The 25,702-nt window shown below is 40.2% G+C and overlaps 1 protein-coding gene and 1 long non-coding RNA gene across 3 annotated transcripts in view; one reads left to right on the top strand and one right to left on the bottom strand.

The window, feature by feature from the left end:
• Positions 1-23,987, top strand: part of efna5b (ephrin-A5b) — a 103,123-nt gene extending 79,136 nt beyond the window's left edge. The window contains exons 3-5 of one of the 2 annotated variants that reach the window (XM_044374707.1): positions 17,059-17,124; positions 17,513-17,593; positions 19,172-23,987. In XM_044374707.1, coding sequence (XP_044230642.1) covers positions 17,059-17,124; positions 17,513-17,593; positions 19,172-19,299 — 275 coding nt within the window. In that variant the 3' untranslated portion in view covers positions 19,300-23,987. The remainder of the gene's footprint in view (positions 1-17,058; positions 17,125-17,512; positions 17,594-19,171) is intronic. The other variant, XM_044374714.1, reaches the window with a different exon arrangement.
• On the bottom strand, positions 417-21,107 carry LOC122998106. The gene is made up of 3 exons (XR_006407338.1): positions 21,049-21,107; positions 17,066-17,070; positions 417-458 (listed from the first exon to the last, which is right to left on the bottom strand). It is a non-coding gene; the product is annotated as an uncharacterized LOC122998106 (long non-coding RNA).
• Positions 23,988-25,702: the final 1,715 nt, after the last annotated feature.

Genomic DNA, 25,702 nt, shown 5'->3' with positions numbered 1-25,702 from the left:
AAACTATGCCAGAATAAGGTTTTCCACTTATTTTTTCAGGCATTTCCTTTAATTTGTCACCTGTCTGTAGATACGACGGAGTGAACGAAAAGTATAACATACCAATATCATGGAGCTGCACTACTGCTAAAATAATAGAGTACTACAATGTGTGATATGTTTCTAAAAGCTGCACAAAAACCCACAAGTGTGCACAGAAAAACAAATTTAAAAAATGAAGCCATATAAATTATAGCCTTACTTGTCATGGATTACAAACCTGGATGGCCCTTTCCTGGCCCATGTTTTTATTCTATATGTACTGTATGAGCCATGTCAAAGACATATTTCCACCACTTTAAAATGGACAATTACATTTTCTGATGCTGAGTTTGATTTTAATACTACAGAGCCAGACACACACACACACACACACACACACACACACACACACACACACACACACACACACACACACACTGTTCCTCACCCTTATTTTCACAACTTTACTACAGAGCTTTGAGAGTGGCATTACAGTGATCTGAGTAGACGCTTTCATGTTCTGCTTGCAGCTGAGCTTTTCACACTGCTCTCCTCGCTCGTGGAAAACTCTTCCCTAAAATGGCAATGGAATTCATGGGGAGTTAAATTGAGACAGTTTGAAAGTTATAGCTTACTTCCCCTGCTGCACAATACTGTATCCTTCAAAAAAGGAGTACCCTCCTCTCCGCATTTTGTTATGCTCCTATTCATCTCGTGTTAGATGTTAAGTTGTCTGCTTCTTGGCATAGGAACTGAGTCTAACTGAGTTCATCTGAAGTTAAAGCCCCTGGGAAATTAGGTTTTATCAAAGCAAGGTGATAGAGTGGAATTGAGTTGAATTCGTCCTCCCACTACAGACTACACGCACATGGGAGATGGAGGAGTCACTGTCAGTAGGCGCAGTCACCGCCACTTGCTCAAAACACATTTGTCACAGGGATACGCTGATATTAGAAAATTGGAAGCACAGTTATGTTCTCATATGGGTGGCATTAGTATCATATCATGGTGTATGCATTATTGCTTCAGCTGTTGAAGGAAAAGGTTAAGGGTTTTGTGCATTTTTTGAGCGAATGTATGAGAAAAGATCTATAAATTCCTTCTGAGCGAGGGGGTGTCCGTTTTAACAGTTAACACTCTCCACTTGAACACTTCTAGTTTTACTATATCTGTTTATCTGGAAAATTTAGCCTGTGGTGTTAATGCAGCTCTAGATAGCTGTCAAACCCCATTTCTTTGTGTTTTCTGCCACTTTAAGAGACGCCGTTGATAGAGTCAGCTGAGCCGTGCTAAGAGGTCTATACACCCTGAAATCTGTTTTCTAAATTGGCACCTTTTTATGAAGCAGTTAACCTAACAGTCAGCCAAGACTTCTGTCTTTTATACTTTTCATGTGTTTCGTTCTCTTTCCCTGCTCCATTACACAGTAGAGTGCGGGCCTAAAAAAAACAAAACAGAAAAGTTAGCCGTTGTTGCCTTGGTGACTAAACGTTCTTCTTTCTCAAGCTTGTCCACAAAACAAATCGCCTGAAATCCAAAGGCCTTTCAACAACCAAGTGTTTGGCTATTTGGCTGTTTAAAAAATAACCAGATTTTCCTTTGTTTTTATAGCCAATTTGCATTGACAGTCATACTAAATGAGACTACACTCCCTCAAGTCTCTATTTCTAACATTTTCTTTTTTTCCATTCCTGTTGAGAGATGCTTGTCCTAAGGGCTAGATTAAATTACACTGCAACCGACAGGGCTTCCATGGAACACATCCATTCTGGTGTAGCATGCCATATTGGTTTAGTGGCCCGCGGCTTCATTGGCTATTGAATGATTCTAGCATATAGCCTCTCTGGCTACTGTGGCGGATATTAAAGTCATCTACCATGAAGTCATCTGACATGTGATTTCCCACTGCCATTGTGTCCAGCCTGAATGTCCATACGAAGCAGGGGGAGATGGCTGCTGATGGATTGGAGAGTCTCTTTAGTGGACAGAATGTAGAGCTTAAGGGGAGAGACTGAGAGAGGCTGAGAGGTAGTTACATTACTACACCTGCCAATTCATCTACAACATCGGTTTCTGTCTCTACTATCATTATCATCATCACCATCATCAGGAAGTCTTCCTCATGCCCTAGAAGTAGAAACATACAAGGCCTTTCAGGTTGCAGTGGCTTGCATCATTTTTATTCTTCTTTAATCTTAAGAATTTGGTGATGAATACAACTTTCTAACTGAGAAATAAGCAAACAGGCTGGGAAGTTAAACCACAACAGGGAATTTTTCAGAAGAGTATAACCTAATTGCTGAAATTCTCTTGGGGATTGCATTTTGGCTTAACATACTATTATTATAAATATTCAGGAGTTAAGATGGTGAGAGAAATAAATTAAAAAACATTGGCTCAGGCTTGATTTATCTCTAATCTTTTTAAAAGAGTAAAACTGAATGTCATTGCAACTGAAAATCTTCTCTAATCTTATTTGTACACTCATTGGTGTGAACTGCAACAATTTAGGGTCATCTGAGTTTAAGTAAACTTTTCAGGAAGATTTCTCAAGTTCTATTGTGCGTGTGTACTGTAAGCTTGCATGCACAGTTACAGGCCAACTGTTGGTAAAACTTTCCTGCAATTTGTTTCAAAAGTGTTCATCCACTCTTAAAATCACTCCAATTCGATGATGAAAATATTCCTTTGTAATCTGTGCTCCTTTATCCCCTCCATTTGGTAAAGTGTCTGTCTGCTTAAAGGCCCCATGAAATGAAAAATACATTTTCCCAGTTTTAATCCTGTGTCCCTGTGTTAATTGTTCATTTATCTCATTATATGCCAAATATATGTCAAAAAATCAGTATCAGAGTATTTTTACATCAAACTCCCTGTCTTTTCTCCTCTTGTAAAACGGTTTCAAATGTTTAATGACTCATCCTACACTCAGGAGTGTTTACAAAAGTTCATCCAGTCAAATGTGACTTTTGGCAAGTAGCTAGCCACACCGGTCATATAAAACTGCACTTCGCTGTTTGTGGGTCGTAGAGGCTAACAGAGCAATATGGAGAGAAAAAAGAAGAGATGTGTGTTTGGATATCATTGGGCAAAAACTTTGTTTTCATTTCCAAAACAATGTGGCTGCTGAGGTCTAATTCATTCATCTCTCCCTCGTCCTCCTCCTGATCTAACAACAGGTGAGGGAGGTGTGTGTGGAGCCAACAGTCCTCTGTAGCTCCGTTTCTCTCTGTAGCTCTGTATTGAGCTGAACTCTAAGCCCTGCTCACTTTTTAGCAATCCAATCCAAAGCAAAAGATTTGATTTAAATACTTTTTGTAACTGTACACCGCTCAAATATTCTGTTTCACTGAGAAATATGTCACAATACAGAAGCTAAAGACTTCCGTTTCATGGAGCCTTTAAGCAATGATCTCTTCTTTCATCACGACTTATCCCACATACTGTATAAATGTGCAAAGCCACACCAGAAAGCATTTACATATATCATCTTTTTAAGTTCTTATGACTAATGAGTTAACAAAACAATGTATAACATCGCATCATCTGCCAACTAGGTGGCAAAAAAAACCAATAAAGAACACGCTGAAATAATTTAAAACTAAAATATCAAGAATATTTTATTTAAAATTGGCACAATACACTAGCACTACTGCTGCGAGAAGTTGAAGGAGGAGGACCACACACAGACTTGTTTGTTTCATCAACAACTTCTTTATTTCAACAGCACTGTGCTGAATCAAAGCCCAACATTTCGACTTACGCCTTCATCAGGGGCCAAACAGAAATACTGGGTTGAAAACCATTTCTCATACATTTCTAAACATCACGGCATTCTGCAAGATAATCACATAATTTGGTAATCAAGCCATCATCTGTGTCACCTGCATTGCATTGATGTTGCAAGAAGAAAAATAGCCCCTTTATGAAAGGATGCTTGTCAAGAATCTGTCCTACCAAAGTGTTTGCGTAAGATGCTGAATCTGTCACTGCTAATCTTGACTAATAATAATGATAAAATTAAAGCTGCAAGCAGCGATGATCGGGCCCTCGCACCCCAGCGCATGTCGAAGTGACGCTCAGTCGAAGGGCTTTTGTCAGTGACTTGTTGTGTAAAGTTTGAGGCAGATCCAACCGTGTACACTCAAGTTATATCAATTTCCTCTGTCATGGCGAAACATCAAAACTCAACGCCACGCCACGGCCAAACCATCATGATCATACACTAGTCTAGATGACACACACTGATTTTTAAGTCCTTACCATGGATTCTGTAGGAGGAGTTCTTTAAAATACAAGGTATGCGAAATGGCCAAGAAAAGGCGAAAATGTACCATTTTTTTCAAGATGGCCGACTTCCTGTTCGACTTACAATAAGGCATCAACAGACTTTTTTGTGCGTGTTGACATTATACATGTGCCCTGTGAATTTCATCTTTCTACGTTAATCTGGAAGGCGGGGCTGCAATTTTGAAATTTTAAAGGGGGCGCTGTTGAGCCATTTTGCCACGCCCATTCAAAGCGACCACATAGGATTTTAGCTGACATCACTCTAGACATGTGTGTCAAGTTTCATGACTGTAGAGCAATCCCTTCTCCCTGAAAAACAGTATCATATTTCATGGCGAAGGATGTGTCGCCATGGTAACAGCATTCAGTTTTGGGTCATGAGCTGCCAAATGTAGCATCACCAAGGTCTTGTTTATTAGCTGACTTAATTTCAGGTGCATCAGCCAAATTTCCTAGGAGTAATTAGACAAAGTACGACGTATGATACTTCCTGTTGCCAGTAGGTGGCGCTATGACTTTGGCTAAATATGAGACTGAACATGTGTTCAGATTGGGACTCTTAACAAGCATATGAAATTTGGAAAAGATCAGACCACGTGGAGTCAAGTTATAAGGCATTGAAATTTCATGGCGTCACATCGAAATTCGCCGCGTCGCCATGGCAACACCTTTCGACGAAGGGTCACCAACTTCATAATATAAGATCTCCAAGGTCTTGAGGCTATTCTCAGTAAATTTCAGCTGGATTCCATCACCGTGCTGCCCACAGGGCGTCAGAGCGTAAAACATGTAACTTCCTGTTGCCAGGAGGTGGCGCTATGACTCATATCCTGTATTGTCACATGGACCCGTTCAGGGCGGGACTCTTATGAAGCACAAAAGGTTTGGCTCTCTTAGGATCATGTATGCCGGAGTTATAGCCGTTTCATTTTTTAAAGGGGGCGCTGTTGAGCCATTTTGCCACGCCCATTCAAAGTGACCACATAGGATTTTAGCTGACATCACTCTAGACATGTGTGTCAAGTTTCATGACTGTAGAGCAATCCCTTCTCCCTGAAAAACAGTATCGTATTTCATGGCGAAGGATGTGTCGCCATGGTAACAGCATTCAGTTTTGGGTCATGAGCTGCCAAATGTAGCATCACCAAGGTCTTGTTTATTAGCTGACTTAATTTCAGGTGCATCAGCCAAATTTCCTAGGAGTAATTAGACAAAGTACGACGCATGATACTTCCTGTTGCCAGTAGGTGGCGCTATGACTTTGGCTAAATATGAGACTGAACATGTGTTCAGATCGGGACTCTTAACAAGCATATGAAATTTGGAAAAGATCAGACCACGTGGAGTCAAGTTATAAGGCATTGAAATTTCATGGCGTCACATCGAAATTCGCCGCGTCGCCATGGCAACACCTTTCGACGAAGGGTCACCAACTTCATAATATAAGATCTCCAAGGTCTTGAGGCTATTCTCTGTAAATTTCAGCTGGATTCCATCACCGTGCTGCCCACAGGGCGTCAGAGCGTAAAACATGTAACTTCCTGTTGCCAGGAGGTGGCGCTATGACTCATATCCTGTATTGTCACATGGACCCGTTCAGGGCGGGACTCTTATGAAGCACAAAAGGTTTGGCTCTCTTAGGATCATGTATGCCGGAGTTATAGCCGTTTCATTTTTCATGGCGAAGGATCGAAATTCGCCGCCCAGCCACGCCCCCTAGGAAAGACTAATGAGAATTGTTTTAATAACTTTTAATCTCCTATGCCTGTAGATGATACGGACCGAATTTGAAAGTCCTGGGGTCAAATCTCTAGGAGGAGTTCGTTAAAGTATGCGGGCTGGAAATGACAAAATTTCAACTTTGATACAAAATGGCCGACTTCCTGTTGGAGTTAGGCTATGTGTCCTTGGGACTTTTTGGTGCGTCTGGTCATGATACATATGCATACCGAATTTCGTTCTCCTACGACAATCTGTATCGAGGGGGTCAATTCTAGGTGGCGCTGTCGAGCCATTTTGTCCCGCTTTATTTCGAGACCCATAAAATATCGCAATTTTCGCCAGTCCTGACATCTGTGCAAATTTTCATGAGTTTTCGTGCATGTTTAGGCCCTCAAAAATGCGTTTGTTTCGGAGGAATAATAATAATAATAATAATAATAATAATAACTCCTTCAGTTTCAATAGGGCTTCGCACCGGTCGGTGCTCGGGCCCTAATAAAGTGTATTGTACATGGAGGCAAATAACCTTTTTCAATGACAGCTACTGGGCAACCTCAGTCAGAGCTTACAGTATTCAGTCAGACCTAAGATAGTAACAGTAACAGTGTCTGTTTCCTGGAACAATAAGTCTGACAGGATTCCATGCATGTTATTACTGTAGCAAAGACAGTGTTGGGCAGATGAGTTATTGTGCAGTTTCAACAACCTTTAGTGTTGTCATTTCCTCTCAGTCTTGCTGCCATAAAGTACTCAAATTCCTCCTGCTGGAACATTTGCAGTGGTATAGTGCCAGAAGTTTGTCAGTGTCTTATAACACCATACTTGCTTAATGAAGTGAAGGTGTTACTTAACTCTTTTTAATAATAATCAATGTTATGCGTCCAGGTTGATTTCTGAGATGTGGATGCCTATTGAACTATGAAACAGTCTTGTTGATATTTAACTTTAAGACTGTTATTGTGACAACGGTTTGCCAGCTACCTTGTGATGATATCCAGTCTCATTACTGTTGCTAATGAGAATAACATACTCTGTTGTCAAATTTGAGGTTATCAATGTGCTGTGCAGCTGTGAGTAAACTTTGATTATGCTCTACCACTAGGCTCATGCTGCAATCTTTTTAGGGACACTATTCAGTATCAGTTGTCTCAATATTTTGTGGTTTATTTCTATGTTGAGGCAAAAGTCAACTTAGTTCTACATGTTGTGATTACTTGCAGTTAAATTACTGCAATTACTTGATCAAATGTCCTACATGACCCTTCCTGCTCTCGTGTGCAACCTGAATGTACCCAGTTTTTCTATGAGGATCATAAAATGTTCATCTTACCATCTCTTACTGTGCACAGCAATGTTAAAGTACCCCTGGCCAAATATCTAAATAATGAATTTCAAACAGTAATTAGTGACTGATTAATTTCATAATTCTTTAAATATTTAGTGACTTATTAATTTTTACTGATGTGAGGTCTCTAATAAGTCAAATTTTCGAATTCACTGCCTATCCGTGTGGACATTACACTACAGACAGTGACTACAACTAGCTTCAACAAAGCGAAGACATTTCTACTGTATAAGGTATGATGATATCTGCAGTTCAGCACAAAGGAAGTGGTCAGACTTTGCCCTTGTAGCCCATTTGCCTACATTGTGTGAGTGCGTAGTGTAGCATAGCTAACAGAGAAAATCGCATGCATCATTACCTGCTGAAGCAGGCTATGCACACCTGCACTAGACAGAAATGTCAATGTGTCCTGAGGCAGAGGTCACTATCCATAAGCATGTGAGGTAGAGGTTAGTTTCAGTTACTGTGAATATGCTTATGTACTTGAGAGATAGCAGTACATCATCTAGGAAATTCATAAACTACAGTCTTCCTTTGGTTTTATAGCACTGCTGTAAAAAAATCTTTATTTCATAGATATCACACTAGTATTCATTTAGAGTAACCAGTGTTTTACTACATACAGAACGGCAGCGATCTTATATATAAAACAGGGCTCATACAGAGTATCAGAATATTAATCTTTTCCTCGTTTCTAATTTCTTTCTGAAACCAAATGACCTGAGGGAATGTGGGATGAAAAATCAGCCCACAGTGACGTGATTGATTAGCTTTCTTGTTTGTAGATGAAAATTAAGATGTCAAATCATATTCCTGCGGAGAAAATGCCCGTTAATGGTGTTTTCGCCCTATGAGTTTGATGCGGGTCGAGAGTTGATTTGTTGCATCTCTGATAAAATTAGAGCAAGGAGACAGGGTTCTGCTGTCATCTGCTCCAACAACAGAAACAGCTTAATCAACGCCAGCAGGACAGAGGGAATTTACTCAAATGGCGGTCATAATTCTTCAATTTTGTTAGCATCAGCCTCTTCTCTCTGTCTGAGGCAGGTAATTGTAGACAAGAAGAAAGCTGGAATCAGTCATCCTTTTGCAGGCAACAACCAGCTGTGTTTTCTCTACAGGTCAACACAAGACAGACTGACAAGGGTGGCTGAGAGAGAAAGAATTAACAGAGGAATACAATGAAGATGTAAAATTTACAGATTCAGAGAGATGCGGAGGGTAATCTAATGGTGGCCACATATGCAAGCAATTCAGCAAAACGCAGTATTAGTAGCGAGCGAGTTGCAGCTCGGAAGTGTCTGCTTCTTTGACAACCAGAGGGGATAAGCGAGGACAGTAGGAGCTCTTCTCGGGTCAGAGTTCACAGTTCATTCATGGTTTAAGTGAAACCCATCTTGCAGAATGCTGATGGAAGCTTTTTTTTTATAATATGGACAGAATCCACAATCTTGTATTTGAGTGATTTTAATCTGAAAAGGGCAGAAATCCAATATCGGTGGCAGCTCTCTGCAAGAGATGACTGAGCAGTGTTATGGTGTTTTTAGGCGTGTAAGATGTGTGGCAAATAGGAAACCACTTGGTGTGTTCATGCAGTAGCAGAGTGGTGGCAGAAATGGCGTTTTCTTGTCGTCTGACTTGTTCACCTACATAGACTGGTAATGCTGCTCACGGAAAACGCAATCAATAACAGCTTTTTGTCTCACTTGTGGTTGGAGTTATTTTATAGATATTTCTGGCTCTGACACTGCAGGAAAGGATGATATTACAGTTACACAGAGTCCTGAGGAGAGTCTGTGGCTGATATCAAATGAAGAACTTGCTAAAATTGCCAACAAAACCCGGAGGGTGGGCGATGATTCTACCCATGTTAGATTACAAAATGAAAAGCATTTGCTGAGACTTCAATCACTCTGCAGATGCCCGTAGGCCAGTATGCAAAATGCAACACAAGATTGATCATAAATACCAAGCTAACACGCAAGAAAACCTTTTGATATGCATAAGGCTTTTTTTTTCCACGATATCATGAGGTCTTATTCAGCTTTAGTGGACTGCTACTCACACACAGAGCTCAGACGGATTCTCCAAGACGTGGACTTGCTGTCTTGTGATTGATCATAAATCCTGTGATGCACCAAGCTCCTTCAAGCAGCTCTCGAGAGGAGAAAGGAGTAGAGATAGTGGAGCAGGCAGCATCAGGAAAATGACATTAATGGACAAATGAAATAGAGGCAGGGGACGGAGTATAGAGTCTGTATTTTGGTGGAGCTATGGGAGGGTTAGTAATAATGACAAAGAGCTGGTGCTGTTCCATTTGTGATACAAGGAGGGGACCTGCATATGGACACCATCATAACTCAGCCCCTTTCATCCATTCACATGAAAAATCAACCCTGTCATCAGCATTCAGAAATGATCCGACAACATAGAGTAATGTGACAGCAAGCTACACACGTACATGCTCACACGGATACGCTCATGTACAATATGTATGAGCAGACTTACAGAGAAGCCACACAGATGCATGCTGTCTGGAATGCATTATGATAATCCTGATAGATGGATAGACATTCCACCACCTCCCTCTCCCCTGATTTCTACATCATTTCTTGTCTTCCCTTTTCATCTCATCTTTCTATTTGGATGACAGTACTCCCTAACTAACTCTCCCTGTCTCTCTTTTGCACCAGATAACCATCAGCTTTGTGTTTTCTCCCCTTCAGATTGCATGTTATATACACACACACACACACATACACACATACACAGTACATGCACATGTAAGGGCCAGTCACGAGGGAAAGGGGAAAAAAGCTGAATAACACAGATTACATACACATCATGAGATTTCAATCTACTAGAACACATATGCAAGACAACACTCCATAAAACGCCAAATGAGGGAATAAGTATCGGAAAAATCATGTTCCATCACTCCTGTAGTGTTCTCAAGGCTCATGGTGGCCCTTCACCTTACTGAGACACTCTGTGTTGGTTTTTCCTTTCATTTGTCAACCATCTGTATATGCATATCAAACACACACTCATGCACACGTTTGAAAATGGTAACAAATCAATCAGTTCAGTCTACTGGCTCCTGAGAAGATCCAATTACAGAACCAAACACTGTTTTAGGTCTGGCCATGACAAGCTCATTTGAGTTTCAAGGGTCTCCTTTCAAAAATAAACTGAAAACAGTCAACCAGCGAGCTAGCCCATTGGCCAGACTTGGCTAATAATAGAGCATGAGCTAAGTCATGGCACACTTGTTGACAGCCCGAAGAAAGCGGGGTGAGGGAGAAAAGTATCTAATCAAGTTATTTGAGTTTGACCGCCAATAAAGTAGTCATCACTTTGTCTGGCACAAAACAGAAAGGCTGTGAAAAGCCAAGAGATCAGATGAAAGTAGGGCAGCCGAGAGCTGCGATTCAAAGGGCATGAGCTTTCTTTCTCTGCCTATTATGATTCATACATCTAGCAGCCGTCTTCAGGAGCTGATTATGATTCAGTATTACAAAGACAAGGACATGTTATCCTGGGCCATTAACACATACATTATTAACTCAGTCCATTAGTCATTATATTTAATTGGTTATTGTTGATTTATTTGTTCTTTTTCATTCTTCCTCTCTTGCAATATACACATTTGTGTGGACACACACCCGCGCACACACGTTTATTAGTGGGTGGATACCAAGGCCATAACAATATTATTATGATTCTTTGCGATACACTAAGTGCAGTAATGAAACATTATTATGTACTGTGATTTATTATTCTGTGGCTCCTTTTAAAAGCCAAACTCCCCCTTAAATGAATAAATCACCAAGTTCATTGTAATTTGAGTATGAAGATATGAATAACTTGAATGCATTTCAAGCGTTTTCAGACTTTCATTCACTCGCTTTTCATTTTCAAGAAGACAGAGTAATTTGTTGGAGCATCATTATGTGGTCTTTCACAAAATTATGACACTTGACGTACATTGACATAATAGCAAAGGGAAATATTTTTATCCTCCACACTATAACATTGATATACAATGGCGTGAGGAAACTAGTGCAGTGTATAATTAGGCATTATTGATTTTAATTCACTTTCTCCACTCAACTCATTGCTTCCTTTTTCTCTCACTCTTTTCCTCATTGCTTATGACCTCATCACCTCAGCGCAAGTGGCATGAGAGATGACTTTGGTTCTCTTTTTGTGGAGGTTGAAAGATGCAAGGAAAGAGCAAAAGGCCAGCTATCACCGGGGGGGAAGAGTTTATGGTCCCTCTGCTGCCTGAATCCAAGTCTTGCTCCTCCTGTTCCTTCATTCCCTCCTATTGTGTGTTCGCTGTAGTAGCATCTGGTTAATGGGCCTCTTCAGTGGATAGTCTCTTCCATCTTCTTACACGCAAACATTTTCTGCATGCTGACAAACATACACATGCACATGCACATAGTTTCTATTCTATGTGCTGCTCTGAAGTTTTAAGTTGTTTTATCCTTTTTATTTTTCCTCTTTTTGTTTGTATCTGTAAAGAAGTATGCTGCTTTGTAACCGGTTGAATGTGGGAAGGACATTTCATGAAAGACATTTGTGGGTAACTGTGCACACATAGAAAAAATCTTATTGCACATGGGTTCATACTGTATGTGTGTGCTATTGAAGGCATTAAAGAGATTATCTTGGACGGTGGAACAGTTGATATTACCTATTGGAAGGGTCATTTAAATATTTTCTCAGTCTCTCCCTGTCTGAAACTTGCTTGAGTCTTTTGAATTCAAGGTTTTCTTATGTGTATTTAGTTCAGCATTGTCCTCTTTTGACTGCGCCCACACCCTGAGATCGAAGGACAAGTGTTAATGAATCCCAGCAGTGATTTTTGTACACAGTATAGAAGAAATGTCTTCTGGCTGCAAGCTGTCTAATTGGCTAGATGGAAATGTGTGTAGAAGAAGGCACAAAGGGCCTGGAAAGTAAGTATTGTCTGTTTCTGTCCTCTCCTCTGGACAGTGGTTTATGTGAACTCTTGGGGCCAGATACATAAAACTCTTTGTAGATTCATGACTAGAACTGCGTGTATGCACAAAGCCAGAAATATGCATATGCATTCTTTTTGTCAGATTTATGAAGCCGTGCGTACGCATGGTTCTGTTTTATAAATCTCAGTCATTGGGAACTTGGCACATGTGCACGAGCCTCATTTCCTCTCCCACAATGAGCCATATATGGATGAAGACACACCCTGAACCAGCCGTTTTCATATCGGTACACCGCCTGCTCCTCCAGTCTTTACACCTGTCATTGAAACAAACAGGAAAGAGGAAGTGCAGTTTCACCGATTGTGTTGCACCGGCAAGGTTCCCCTACAGGCAGAACAGCTGTCATTATGCATGGCTGTGTGACTCTTTATACCATCCATATCATTAATTCATCACATGAACCTGTAAACTATCGTTGGCAGGGACATCTCAGAAAGTAATCAGTGATTAGTTTGTAGCACTCAAATCTAAACTGACTTAACAAGGTGCAACACAACTAAGGATAAAATAAAAAGAATATTAAGAGCAAAATAAAATGTGGACTCCTATGTAAATTAAAAGAATGATACAATTAATCAATGTTATGTTTATAAATGTGCCTTTGGTTTGCATTTCACAAATCTCTGTGTAAACACACACACACAAATCACACAATCAGTGCAGTTGGTTATCAACCTTAAACAACGTTTTACTAAAAGATTCCATCTCTCACCTTTTATTTCATCTCCGCCACATCACTTCACCCTCAGATCACTTTAGAAAAACATTTGTACACATGGTCTAAAGAATACATGAGGTGCGCACATTCTCACTGCACATTCTGTGTTTATAAATATCAATAGCAATAAACAAATAAGCAGGGATCACTATTAAAGCAAGATGCAGACTAGAGACATGGTAACGTGATGCTATTCCATGTTCACATGTCACAGGATTGACTTTTTTAAAGCTGAAATCAAAAGAATGCTTTGCTGAAAAATGCTCTTTTAAAATGTTGATGGTTTGTTGGCGCAGCATGTTTAGACTGGTGGACATGTGGGACAAGAAGTCTCAGTGGATTGTTTACTGATACTGTTGTGCGGCACCACAGACAGGGGAATCTTAAACTGTTGTCAAAACGAGAAACATGAAACTTTCACTCTACAAATGATTTTAAGCCATCTGTGCCATATTGCTTACTAATCTGCAATATTGCATTAGGCCTTGCGGTTGTGTTGATACTGCCAAATGTCAGAACCTTGGCAAAGGTTCACTGACAATAAGAATACCCTGTATGACATTGGATGTAAAAACATAACAAACAAAGCCTTTTTTTAGCAGTTTGATTAACTCACCCTGGAGTATTTTGCTATAGCTGAGCCAATATGCCTCCTAAATTATGGAAAAGAAATCAATATCCTACCATGATATTATCTATGGTATTTAGCCAATGTAAACTTTGCTATGAGTTTCCTATCAGCCCAGACACATGGTTTTTTGTCCTCATGTCTGGAATGTGCTGTTGAAGCTTCAATTGAAAGGCAAAGGAAATGTGTTTTACAGATAACATTACAGTTGCAATAAAGCTTGGCTCGGGCTGTGATTGAAACAATACTGCGCCTAAGCCGCACTGAGCCCACCTGTTTGTTCTTCCGTAATTGGATTCTGCTTCATTCCATTTGCCTTAATGCTGATGCATAATGCAGCGTACTGAGGGGACCAGCCATTACCAGCTAGGGGACAAGGCTCAGAGGAGTAACCCGACCTCGCTACCACCACCCCTCACCCCACTCCCGCCCATCTCGGGGACATCTTTTCAGGGCCTCTGTCCTTCAAAGCAGCCACTTGCTCAGGCTGGATGGATTGATGGTTGAGGCTGTGGTCTTGATGGGAACCAGAATAGCAGGTGTTGATGTTACGGCCTACAAGAACAATAAGCTGGCCCTCTGCAGCATGGTAATCCAAAATAAACAGGCGCTGGCGTGGACGGTTTGGGCCTGGGTGGAGCGATCCTCATCAAACACCAAGTATGAGGAGCTGCTACCAAGAAAGGAATGTTGAGCCAAAGCTTAATCTTTCCTTTGTAGTCAAGAATGTACAGCAACACACCTCAACCATGTGCAGTATGTTTGACATCAACACAGTGGCTACATCCAGGTTCACTTAAACTTTTCTTTTCTCACATTGGCAGAGCAATGTAAAAGTGAGGCTGGTCAATGTCATATATTGTATTCATAAAAAGCACAGATTTGAGCGTTTTTAGCTTTGTACTTGCTGCAAACTGCTCAGTGAAAATAATGAATTCCACAGAAACAATGTACTATATAACTGGTGAGAGCTAGTTTGATCACTACATAATTGTCATATCTGTTGACTGTTGCACCTTATGCCCATGATTTTCTCCTGTGTAGGAGTTGGATAGCGTGTTATGGCCAAATCTATAAACATCACATAAGCTTCGCTAACTGTCATCATGACAGAGACTCCCACATGCTCTTTGCCATTTTCATCAGGGCCATACTTCTCTCATGATCAGCTGCCTTTGCTAAGTGGCTGGTGTCGATGGCTGTGACTCAGCTCTGCCCACAACAATGATGAAGATAAGACATCTGGAGACGGTGTGCGTGTGTGCGTGCGTGTGTGTGTGTGTGTGTGTGTGTGTGTGTGTGCTTGGCTGTGTATGCGCGCACTAGGAAAATGGGAGCATAAAGTAGTGGTGGAAAAGAGAAGTGGAGCAATAAGAAGAGTGACATAAATTGTGTGGGTACTGGTGTGTGTATGTGACTGAGTGGGTGAGCGACGGTGGCCAAGGTTCATTAGTGTGTCATCGGCTGCCTCCACACCGAAATAATAAGGCTCTCTCTCTCTCTCTTTCTCTCTCTCCACTCTCAACTTCCTTGCATCTGCTGAATATGAACTGAACTGTGAAAAAGAGCATCTGATCTCAAGTCACCTCTCTTGCACACTGACACATGACTAAGAAACAGATAACAGCTGATGAAGCAACAACATTAAAAATGGTTACAGCGAGGTCAAGAAGCAAGAGGGATCCAGAGAGCGAAAGAGAGAGAGAGAGAGCTTGATGAGCTCTCAAGAGGGCATTGCAAGACAGAAATGAAAGAGTATACATTTGATAAGAAATTGGCATCTGGATTTCAGTGTAAATCAGGAGAAGAGAGCATGAAAAATGTAAGAAAGGAATAGATTCCATCTTTTCCTAGCCTTTCCCATAGTTATAAGTCAACAATTATCTTAAACATGCCCTGGCTACAGAGACAGCTCACTGCTATTTTAACTGCCTCAACATGAAATAGATGCTGGGACATTGATAGCAGCGATGTGTCCTGAGACATTTTTGAGTATAAAACATTCTGCAGACAGAAAAGATCAGAAAATTGTAAAAGCTGTGATTTAGCTGTGAGGACGTAGGCCAACAATACTAGACACAGCACGCATTCAGTGGTGTATGTGCTGTACACACGATAAAGCAAGTCAGTTGAGCTCTGATGAATGGATGCAGCCACGCTGACAGACGGGAAGGGAGGGTGACACAGCTGGGAGAGAGGGAGGGGAAGGGAGGGGTTAGGTAGAGGTTCAGTAGAGAGGAGTTGACAGATCCCAAATGATAGCCTTTGGAAATGCTGTGGAATGATCCACAGAGGACATAAAATGTTGCCCGGAAGACAGCTTTAGCGGACGATATGGTCTCCATGCAGCCGAGGAGGCGAAAATAGAAATGAAAACTAGTTTACAGTAAATAGCATTAATATGTCATCATAGTGAGAAAAACCTACACTATTCCCAGTTTGATATGAGGTCTTGACACAAGACAACAATGTATTTTTTTAAAATGCTGTACCGTCTCTAGCCATGATGGATGCACACAGTACGTGCCCACCGTGCTCCAACTGACATGTGTTTGACCCCTATCCTCGTCTACAGGAGACAACACCTGGTGCCTCACCACAACACCATTAGTGGTCAACCACACACAGACACACACACACGCGTGCACACTCACACACGCTCTCCACGCAAGATATTTTTAGAGTTTGTGATACAACCACTATGGTAGCTAAAGCTCAGAGATTCACACCCCATGGGTTTGACAGGAAGGGATCCATTTCCTGACAGCAACCACAGACCATACACACATGCGGCACATACATCCTCCTTGTGTGAACTTTGTGTCCTTTCAAGAGTGTTGAGGTTTTTATAGAGAAAAAAAAAATACAAAAACGATTAGTGCAGCATTACTGTATCCTCCAGTTTTGAGTGTTTTGCATCAAGTCAGAATGATATTCGTTGATCCTGCTGCCAATTAAGCTGCTGCCAGTTATAGAATCTAATATAGTACAATTGAACTTAAGGCAAAGCACTTTACTTTCCCAAGAGAGAGATTTCCCTAGCACATCTGTAAATACTTTCTGGATATAAATGCACAAGAACCATGACTAACTCTACAAAATCCACTTAAGAGACAACATTAACTAGCTTTTTTCCTAAATAAGCTATGTACAGAAAAGAAAATATATTCATTATCAAAAATATAGTAATGAAAACCTTGATATGAAGGAAAGAGAAATTAAGTTTTTGTCTAGAGCACATGTGATCGTACATGTATTATATTAACACCCTCTTTACCCGTGTCTATTGCCTGTTTTTCAGCCTCCACCATCGCTGAGAACGGGAGGAAAACATGCCTGAAGCTCAAAGTTTTCGTCCGACCATCAAGTAAGTGTTTGCATGAAACAAGCAGCTTTGTAATAGAGCTTGTTGAAGTACACATTTGGATTGAAAAGTCAAAACAATTTATGTCTACTTCTCTGGTTACCTCACTACCTCCTCAATTACCTTTTGCCCACTGTCCAACATACCACTTTCATTTATCACAAAACTGCTTTACTTGCTAAGAAAATGTTTTTATTAAAAACATGAAAAAGGATGATAGATGATCACATCAAATGAAATCCAAGTCACTTCATACCTCATCTGAATGTTGCCATGAGCTTTGTTGCTTGAGATGTTTAATTTCAGGGCTGAGATGGGGGGCTTCAAATGTCACTAACCTATTTGGCATATACCTCTAATGATCTTTCATTCTCCCTATTTTCTGTTATAGACAGCTGTGTGAAAACTATAGGCGTACATGACCGCGTTTTTGATGTAAACGACAAAGTAGACAATACATTAGAACCACGAGGTTAGTATGGCTTCCTGCTTTTTTGATTCTCTTCAGTATGATCTCCATACATCTGTAGACATGTGTGCCTTGTTCTGTGCTTTTTTATGTTGTTGGTCTGTATGTCCCCCTGCTTGATGCTTCTCTTAATGTGATTCTTCAGATTACCAAAAGTTGTGTCATGCTACTGTTGCTGCTTGCATATTGTGAATTGCTGTTTGTGTAATTTTACTAAGTAACTGCATGTTCACATACATGCATTATATCCAGGACATGTTTCTACAGTATATGTGATGGTTTCTTATAGATGTGCATGTTTTACATTGTCACACCGTTATCAAACATTTTCATTAATTCAACAGAAAAAGTCACTTCCACCAGCATGTTGTGCTCCATATCATTACAGCCTTTTTATTTTAAAAACAAAAACAATTCTGCCCTAATTCATCTAAATCAGTCACTTGAGTGTTTCAATTATTGTGGCCAGTGCACACTTACACACTGTATACACAAACACTAATGGTTTAACAATACATTTGGCACATTTTATTTTTCTGTTTCACTCCTCACTGAGTTCCTGTAGGGCAACATTGATTATTTTCTGTGTTCACAATGCACAGCATTTTTATGTCTTCATACATAAGTCTAACCCAATCACTGAACTGAAACACTCCACATCCCCCACATGCTGCAGTCTCATTCACCACCAGCTCACCCCATGGTCTGAAACAACACAAAGACAACCCCACTGGGAATATATATGTAACAAACTGTCAAATATAGGACATTACTTATTTAAAAGCGATTAAAACTGATTTTTATGAATATTATTAGTTTTAAAAATCTATTACATTCTGACAACAGAGGAGCATATCATAAACCGCCATTTAAATTTGACACAAGCCCACATAATCAAGGCCAGAAACATGAAGGCTAGATCCTTGGACATTTTTGATGCCCACCTGCTCTCCTCTTGCCTGATTTTTTTAATCTGCCCACCATGTTATCCTGCCTGTATCTACAATGGCCGCCTCTCACCTTGCATGCTTCTTTTGGCTCATTCCTCTATTAAGCTCTCCAAAGAAGGGATATTAAAACATTAATTCATCATTTACCGTTGCCCTGTCCACCCCCCTCCCACACACACACACACACACACACACACACACACACACACGTTGGTATAGTTATGTAACTGTCCGGCCCTCTCTTCTGTCTATCTGTCCTTTGCATGGTGCAGCTACTTTCCCATGGTGTAGCATGCATGTTGCTGCTCACAGATAGTGATCACCTGGGAGATAATTTCAAAATGTTTCTGACAATGAGAGAAGAAGCATTATATAGCAACTGAAGTTCATATGGCAACTCAGACTCCACCATTACGGCTTTAAATGTCATTGTTATGTCGAACAAAACGTTATGACCATGTGCCCAAACATCTCCGTAATTCACTGACGTCTCAAATACAATAACAATAATACAATACAATACGAATTTAAACATACGAAAATAAATTAATCGCATAATGTTTTCTGTGATGCACTGTTTGCATTTTGTATCAAAAATAGCAATTCACCTTGTTTCTTTTTTTCCCTCTAGACGATACCAGCCATGAACCGGCTGAGCCTTCCCGAAGTGACGAGACAAATGCTGCGCCACACCTGCAGAAAACAAGTCAACTTCTGGCTTTATTGCTGGTCTGCCTAGCAGCACTCTTCACTTTATAGCGCCTCCCTCTGTCCAGGAGGGCAATTACACCTAGCGTGGCCTGAATCTGCCCGAGGCTGCAGGGAAGGGGCGGGATTTGGGTGAAGCGTGTTTGCTTGATTGGGCATCAGAGCAGGCTTCTCAAGGAACCCTCTATTTTTTTCAGAAAAAATATTTAAGTGGTCTTTCTCCGTCTGTGAGTGAAAAAAGTTGATGTTGGAAGTGGGAGAGACAATTCCCCCTCTTAAACCTTCAACTAAGATGCCAAATCCCGTTTTTTGACACTTAGTGATTCTTATTTTCCCGTGACTTTTGACACCCCTTTACATCATATTTATGTCATTGCAGCACTGACGTTTATCCACACATCCGTACACATGCAGCACATACACACATGCTTACATATACATAAATACATACAATTTCATCACACTAACAGTCAATAGCAGTAGGGTTTTTACAAAGTTGTATTCAGTAGCAGCGTTACACAGTAGGAAAGTAAAGATACTAGGTCTTAGAAATGACTGTACATATACAAATAAGTAGTTGTCCCGAGACCTCTCAAGAAGCCTTTCATGAAGTATTTTCTGCTGGGTCATGAGAGGCAGATTTCCGCCTCAATTATCTGGGCAGTGCATTTCAGAGCAGAGTGAAAGATGAAGATGTAGGAAAAGAAGAAGAATAGGTTGAGCAGAGGTCAGACTGGAAACCATAGCACTGAGAAATACATGGCATGCACCTTAGCTCGTTGATCTCTAGAGTGTCCTTGCCCAATTTTCTTTCGAATATATAGGAGGATAAGCTACTAGAGGCTGAGTGTAAAACCTTTGGAAGCATGAGGCAAATTCTTCTTGTCCTCCTTTGATAAGAGCATGTCGGTCTGCTCAATAAAATAAATTTCAAAGCATTTGGTTCACTCTGACTAACAAAACGGCTAAATTAAAACTTTCTCACCAGACACTTTGCGGACTGCTATTAAGATCGAGGATCGATATCTTGAAAGTTGATCACACAATTTCACGGTAACAGTCACAGTCATTTTATGCAATGTTTACTGAGCTGGGAAGCAATTGTTCTCTCTGTTCCATTTGAGTATTAGTCAATATTAACACTCCTATAAACATTTGCATCTACGTTTTTTTTTTTTTTTTTTTTTGTTCTCTCACTATTGATCATTAAAGTGATTGTATAAAAAATGATTTACAGCTAAATTGAACACTTTATTCTTTTCTGAACCATTAAGTTATTTTACTTTGCCAGCGACATTATCTTTCACATTGCAGACACTGGATACTTGTATTTTTGTACTGTCTGAGATCCAGAAATGGAGGTCATGGGGGAGTTTTTTTTTGAAAAGACAACTTAAAATCAAACCATACTTTGTCACTTAAACATAATAGCAGTGTTGACTCATCAAATATTAGCTTATTGCAACAAACAGGACAGCATTTACTGATACACTGCTGCATAGCTCCAATTAGTTGAAAACTCATTGTGTAAACAGAGCAGATCTATAGAACTATAAGATTTAATTCAAGGCAATGCACAACTCTGTTAAGTATAGATTGGTAAATGGACTGCATTTATATAACGCTTTTCTAGTCTACCAATCACTCAAAGCGCTACAACACATGCCAACATTCACACACACATTTATACACTGATGGCAGAGGCTGCCATGCAAGGTGCCAACCTGCTCATCGGGAGCGATATAGCGCTTTACAGTATTTCTAATGCTCACCCATTCACACACACACACACACACACACGGAGCAAATTGGGGTTCTGTATCTTGCCCACCGACACTTCGGCATGCGGATTGGAGGGGATTGAACCACCTGCTCTCCCTCCTGAGCCACAGCCACATTTAGTCTGGCCAGGTTTATGTTAGCACTTACATTCAAAGGAATTTACTGTGTTCTAATGATATTCAGCTTCTTTCAGCTCCCACAGATGCACATGGTGAGTTAGCATAATGAAAGCTATTATGCCTTTTTTACAAACGGAGGGACTTGTTTCTTTGCTTTCAATGAAGTATGGACAGATAGAGAAATTAACTCTGCTGAAACTGACTTCCTGTCAGAGCTGGGTTTTTGTGTGAGAAATAGGGAACCAATTGGTTTGGAAAGACGGACAGAAAGAGAGAAATAAAGCAAGAAAAAGGAGCGCAGGAGCAATTGCATGTCCACCTTCAGCTCCTAGTGTTACTGGTTTAAGTGACTCTTTAATGAGGTTCAAAATGACAGGCATGTGGACCCCATGTTGTGGCAAGGGGAGTTATTTCTGGTATTAAAAATAGATGGTGGAAGGCTCGGGGGGTCTCGGGAGGGGGGTGTAGATTTCCACCGTGGGGGGTTTTAAAGCACCAATGACCTTGCAGTTTGAGAGAATTGGTGAGTGAAGGAGACAGAAAGAACTAAAGGGAGAGACACACACACAGGGAGAGATAGAAAGACATGGGAGGTAGCCGAAGGTAGTGTGACTAGAGTGCCTAACAAAATAAAACAAGACAAAACAACAAGAAATCCATGCAACACCATTGGCAAAAAAACACCTGATTGAATGACAAACATTTGTCCAGTACCATTCAGTCTCAAAAGGCATGCACTGTTTTGTTTTTGCTTTGTTTTTATTTTTGTCGCTGCCTTTTTTTCCTGTTTTTCCCTAGAAAGATTGCCTTTGCCTTTTGCCATTTGTTTTTTGCGCTACAGTAACAACGCTATTGCAGTGGAATAGCAGCTCAGCTATGGGGGGGTAATAGGAGATGAGGCCATTTAATGAGGTACTAATTTTCAGGAGAACACCACAGGGAATGAGCACCGCCTAAGATTCAAAATGGACGCTTGTCAGCAGATTAACACTAGACTTTTTATCAGAAACCAGCTTCAATTGTACTCTCTTATAATTACCAATACTACTATTTGTCATTATTGCTATTATTACCATGGTTTATTCTGTACACACCTTAACCTGGGAAATGAGGATCAACTTATTAACTGGATACTGTGTATCCTGAGGTAGTCAACCATAAAACATGTAGTGTTAGGTTAGTATCTGTTTTGTACCTTTCTGGAGGACAAAAGAAAAAAATGAGATACATCATTGTTAAAACTGTATAATTATTATTATTGTTATGATGATGATGATTATGACTATTATTATTATTAGGAAAACTTCTTGATGTAAATAGTGTTTGATATTAAAGTATTAATTTGGTTCTTATGTCTTTTCTAAAAAAAAAAAATGAATACGGTATTATCTCTGGGTTTTGCGGAGTGTGTACTGTCCTCAAACAATGCATTGTGTGCTTTGATCCTCAATGCCTAATGAAACTTTGAGCTATTATGAAGGGGAACCCTGTGGGAGCTGTACACATACCAGTGTGCAGAAGGCGGGACATTAGCCAATGAGTGGCTCACCTGTTACATGTTTCAAACCAGTCACCAACCTTCACCATCTCTTCACATAAGGATCCTGCCTCGGAAAGAAACACTCGGGACTCAATGGACGGCTTATTTGTACTTTTTTGCCTTCAGTGTTTGAAAGCATGTTGGTCAGCTCAAAGATCTGACTGTTGGCTTTTTAATGGAAGGATCTTGCCAGTTTCATTATGTGGCATGCGCATGAACTTGATGACATGTTAAAAAAAAAAAAAAAAAAACAGTTTTAAAAAGAAAGTTTTCTTTTGCTCTTATTTTCTTTTCCTTTAAGACGTGTTAGATTTTCTGATCACTTTCATGTTGTGTGTTTTTGCATCCCCATTTGAGTGATGTCATTAAAGTATGTAGTGACCGATGACAAATGTACATAACACAAAACCATTGTTGTGAAGTTAAAGTGGGGGTCGATCATTTTGTAGTTCACAAACAACTTTTAGTTTTCTTTCCTAAGAGTGACTCTTTCTGTACCCATTCTACTGAATTCATCCCATGTAGTTGCAGTCTGTCTCTTCTGACTATTCATCCTCTTTCTGCTCTCCCAAGAGGAGGCATTTGGAAGTGTATACATCAATGTGTGGACATTTTTCAGTTTGAAAAAAATGTGTGAGACCTTAGAGTTTGTGTGTGTGTGTGTGTCTCATTTGCTGTTGCCGCAGTGAATGGGAAGCGGCAACCCTCTTTGGCAACGAAGAGTGTTTCCCATGCCTTAGCCCTCCAGCCTCTGCCCTGGCAGCTCCGTCTGTGTACAAGACGCTTTCTGCCATTGTGCTTTTACACAGAACGGCTGCTGGCGTCGAAGAGACTACAACAGGGCCCTTCACTTTCTCTCCCTTTTTAACAACCCTGAATCACTTGTCCCCATGGTAGACGTTGGTCCTGAGCACAGTTCAAGGATTAGTGTACCCCCTCCACCAAATCCTAAACTGGATTGTTAGTGGGGTAAAGCCTATCATCGATCCAGGTTCTGTGCTGCAGGGCAAAGCCTCTCTTCATTGGCTCCTCTCTTGCTGATGAGCCACTTGTTCATTTTGTGCACCTGTCCTGTCCCATTCTTGTGCTTGTATAACCTCCACCACACCACCTGCTGTCCTTCTTCCCTCATCTTTGAACCCCGTTCCCACTTTGCCATCAGTGGGGGAATATTTCCAACCTGCTCTTTTACAGTATATAAACAACAAAAAAATTTGACAAAAAATGATCTGTATTTGTATATACACGTGTCTGAGCAACTATGAGTAATACAATAAAACGGAAATACATTGCTTTGATGATTGTGCTACTGTTTTTCTCTTCTTTTACCCATTTACAAAGGCATGAAAGTACAACTGAGATGTACTGCAGTAATGGTGTTAATCTTAATCAGGAGTAATTTGTTACCACGTTAAATGAAATGCTAACCAGTAAACGTTTCTACTGTAATTAATACAGAAAATCATGTGCCAAATTGGATTCCATCACCATGCACACACACATACGTACTCTGCCTTCTTTATGTATCTCACTATCCGTGCCTCTGCCTAGCTGTCTACGCTGTGGAATATCACTCGCTAAAGACAGACTGAGAGGAACACCATCCATCAGGATCAGAATAAGACCTTAAACCTCCTTTCACTTCAGTCGAGCACTAATGAGGACACCTAATAACTTTCTGCTGGACCCCATCAGTGCCTTTTAGCTTCACCCTCCATTATCTCTGGTAATTAGACTGAGAGCCAGCAAGCCCTGAGGACCAAAGGGGGGAAAAGGCCCCCTGATAAGCCAATTGAACCTCAGCAATGTCTTGATGATTAGTGAAATTTGACTTAACACAATATAAACACCACTCTTTGCAATCGAGGTACATAGAAATACTCACAATAAAATGGCTTGGATTCTCAGAGGATACAAGTTATGCTGCTATTACAGTATTTAAGACCTTTCCAGCACCACAGTAGGTTACAGTAAAGATTAAGCAGATGCAAAAGACATGAAATCTCATCCAGGAAGCAATCCTCTCCAATGTCATCCTTTTCCAAAGCTGGTACTTTTTTAAGCATCAGAAGAAATGCTTTATGCATGAACACACTTGACATGATGAGCCAATTAACGTCAAGTTGTTCTTCGTGGTGTTATTACCAAAGGAAGGCTCTGGAGATGCAGGTGTGTGTGGCTACACTCTCAGAAATGAAATGTTACATTTACTTAATTTCAACTGGTCCCACATAACTGAGTTGAACAAATGAGAAAAAGAATAGAGAATGGATCATTACTAAATACCGCCAAGCAAATCTCACCAAAGTGTATTAATTTAATGCTACATCATGTGGAGTTAATTTAACACACTAATGTTGAATTAACTTAAGACATTTAGGTTCGATTTACTAAATGCAGTTACGTTTTATTTACTAAACACGGTTATGTTAAATTTAACACAGCTGAGTGGTATTAACATTGTCGGATTTTGTTGATTTTATCAAACATGACTGAACACGACATGCTCCATCAAGGTGAGTGGGTGAAATAAATACGACTTGAGACATTTTACTTCACCTGACTTTATTTAACAGTGTCAGGTCAGAAAAGGTTGAGGAATGTGCTTCACAAAAATTACATCAGTATTTGCCTTAATATATTATGAAACCAAGCAAGCAAATGCAGAAAGATTTACCTTTTTGTACCATTTGGTTCTTAATGTCATGCAATACTTAAACTAAATAAAAATATATAACAAAATACATAAATAATAAAAAGAACAATATACAAATAAATTAACAAATAATTGTCCCTTTAATAGGCATTGCCTACATTGTTTATTCTTTAAAAAGTCCAATTTGATCAAATTGCCATTTTTGTGCATTCAAACATCAGCCAGCGCTCACAACTGAAAAACCAGAGAGTTATTTTTTTTCTGCCAAGCCAGCAGTTGAAAATGCACAGGCACTCAGTTTATGGTGATATGACAACTGGCAACTGCAATGAATAACAAATTACAGCAAATGTCTGG

This window comes from Thunnus albacares, chromosome 2 (assembly GCF_914725855.1).
Source record: "Thunnus albacares chromosome 2, fThuAlb1.1, whole genome shotgun sequence".
NCBI classification, from domain to species: domain Eukaryota; kingdom Metazoa; phylum Chordata; class Actinopteri; order Scombriformes; family Scombridae; genus Thunnus; species Thunnus albacares.
Note: the sequence above shows the minus strand (reverse complement) of the source record. Positions and strands in the feature narration are given on the sequence as shown.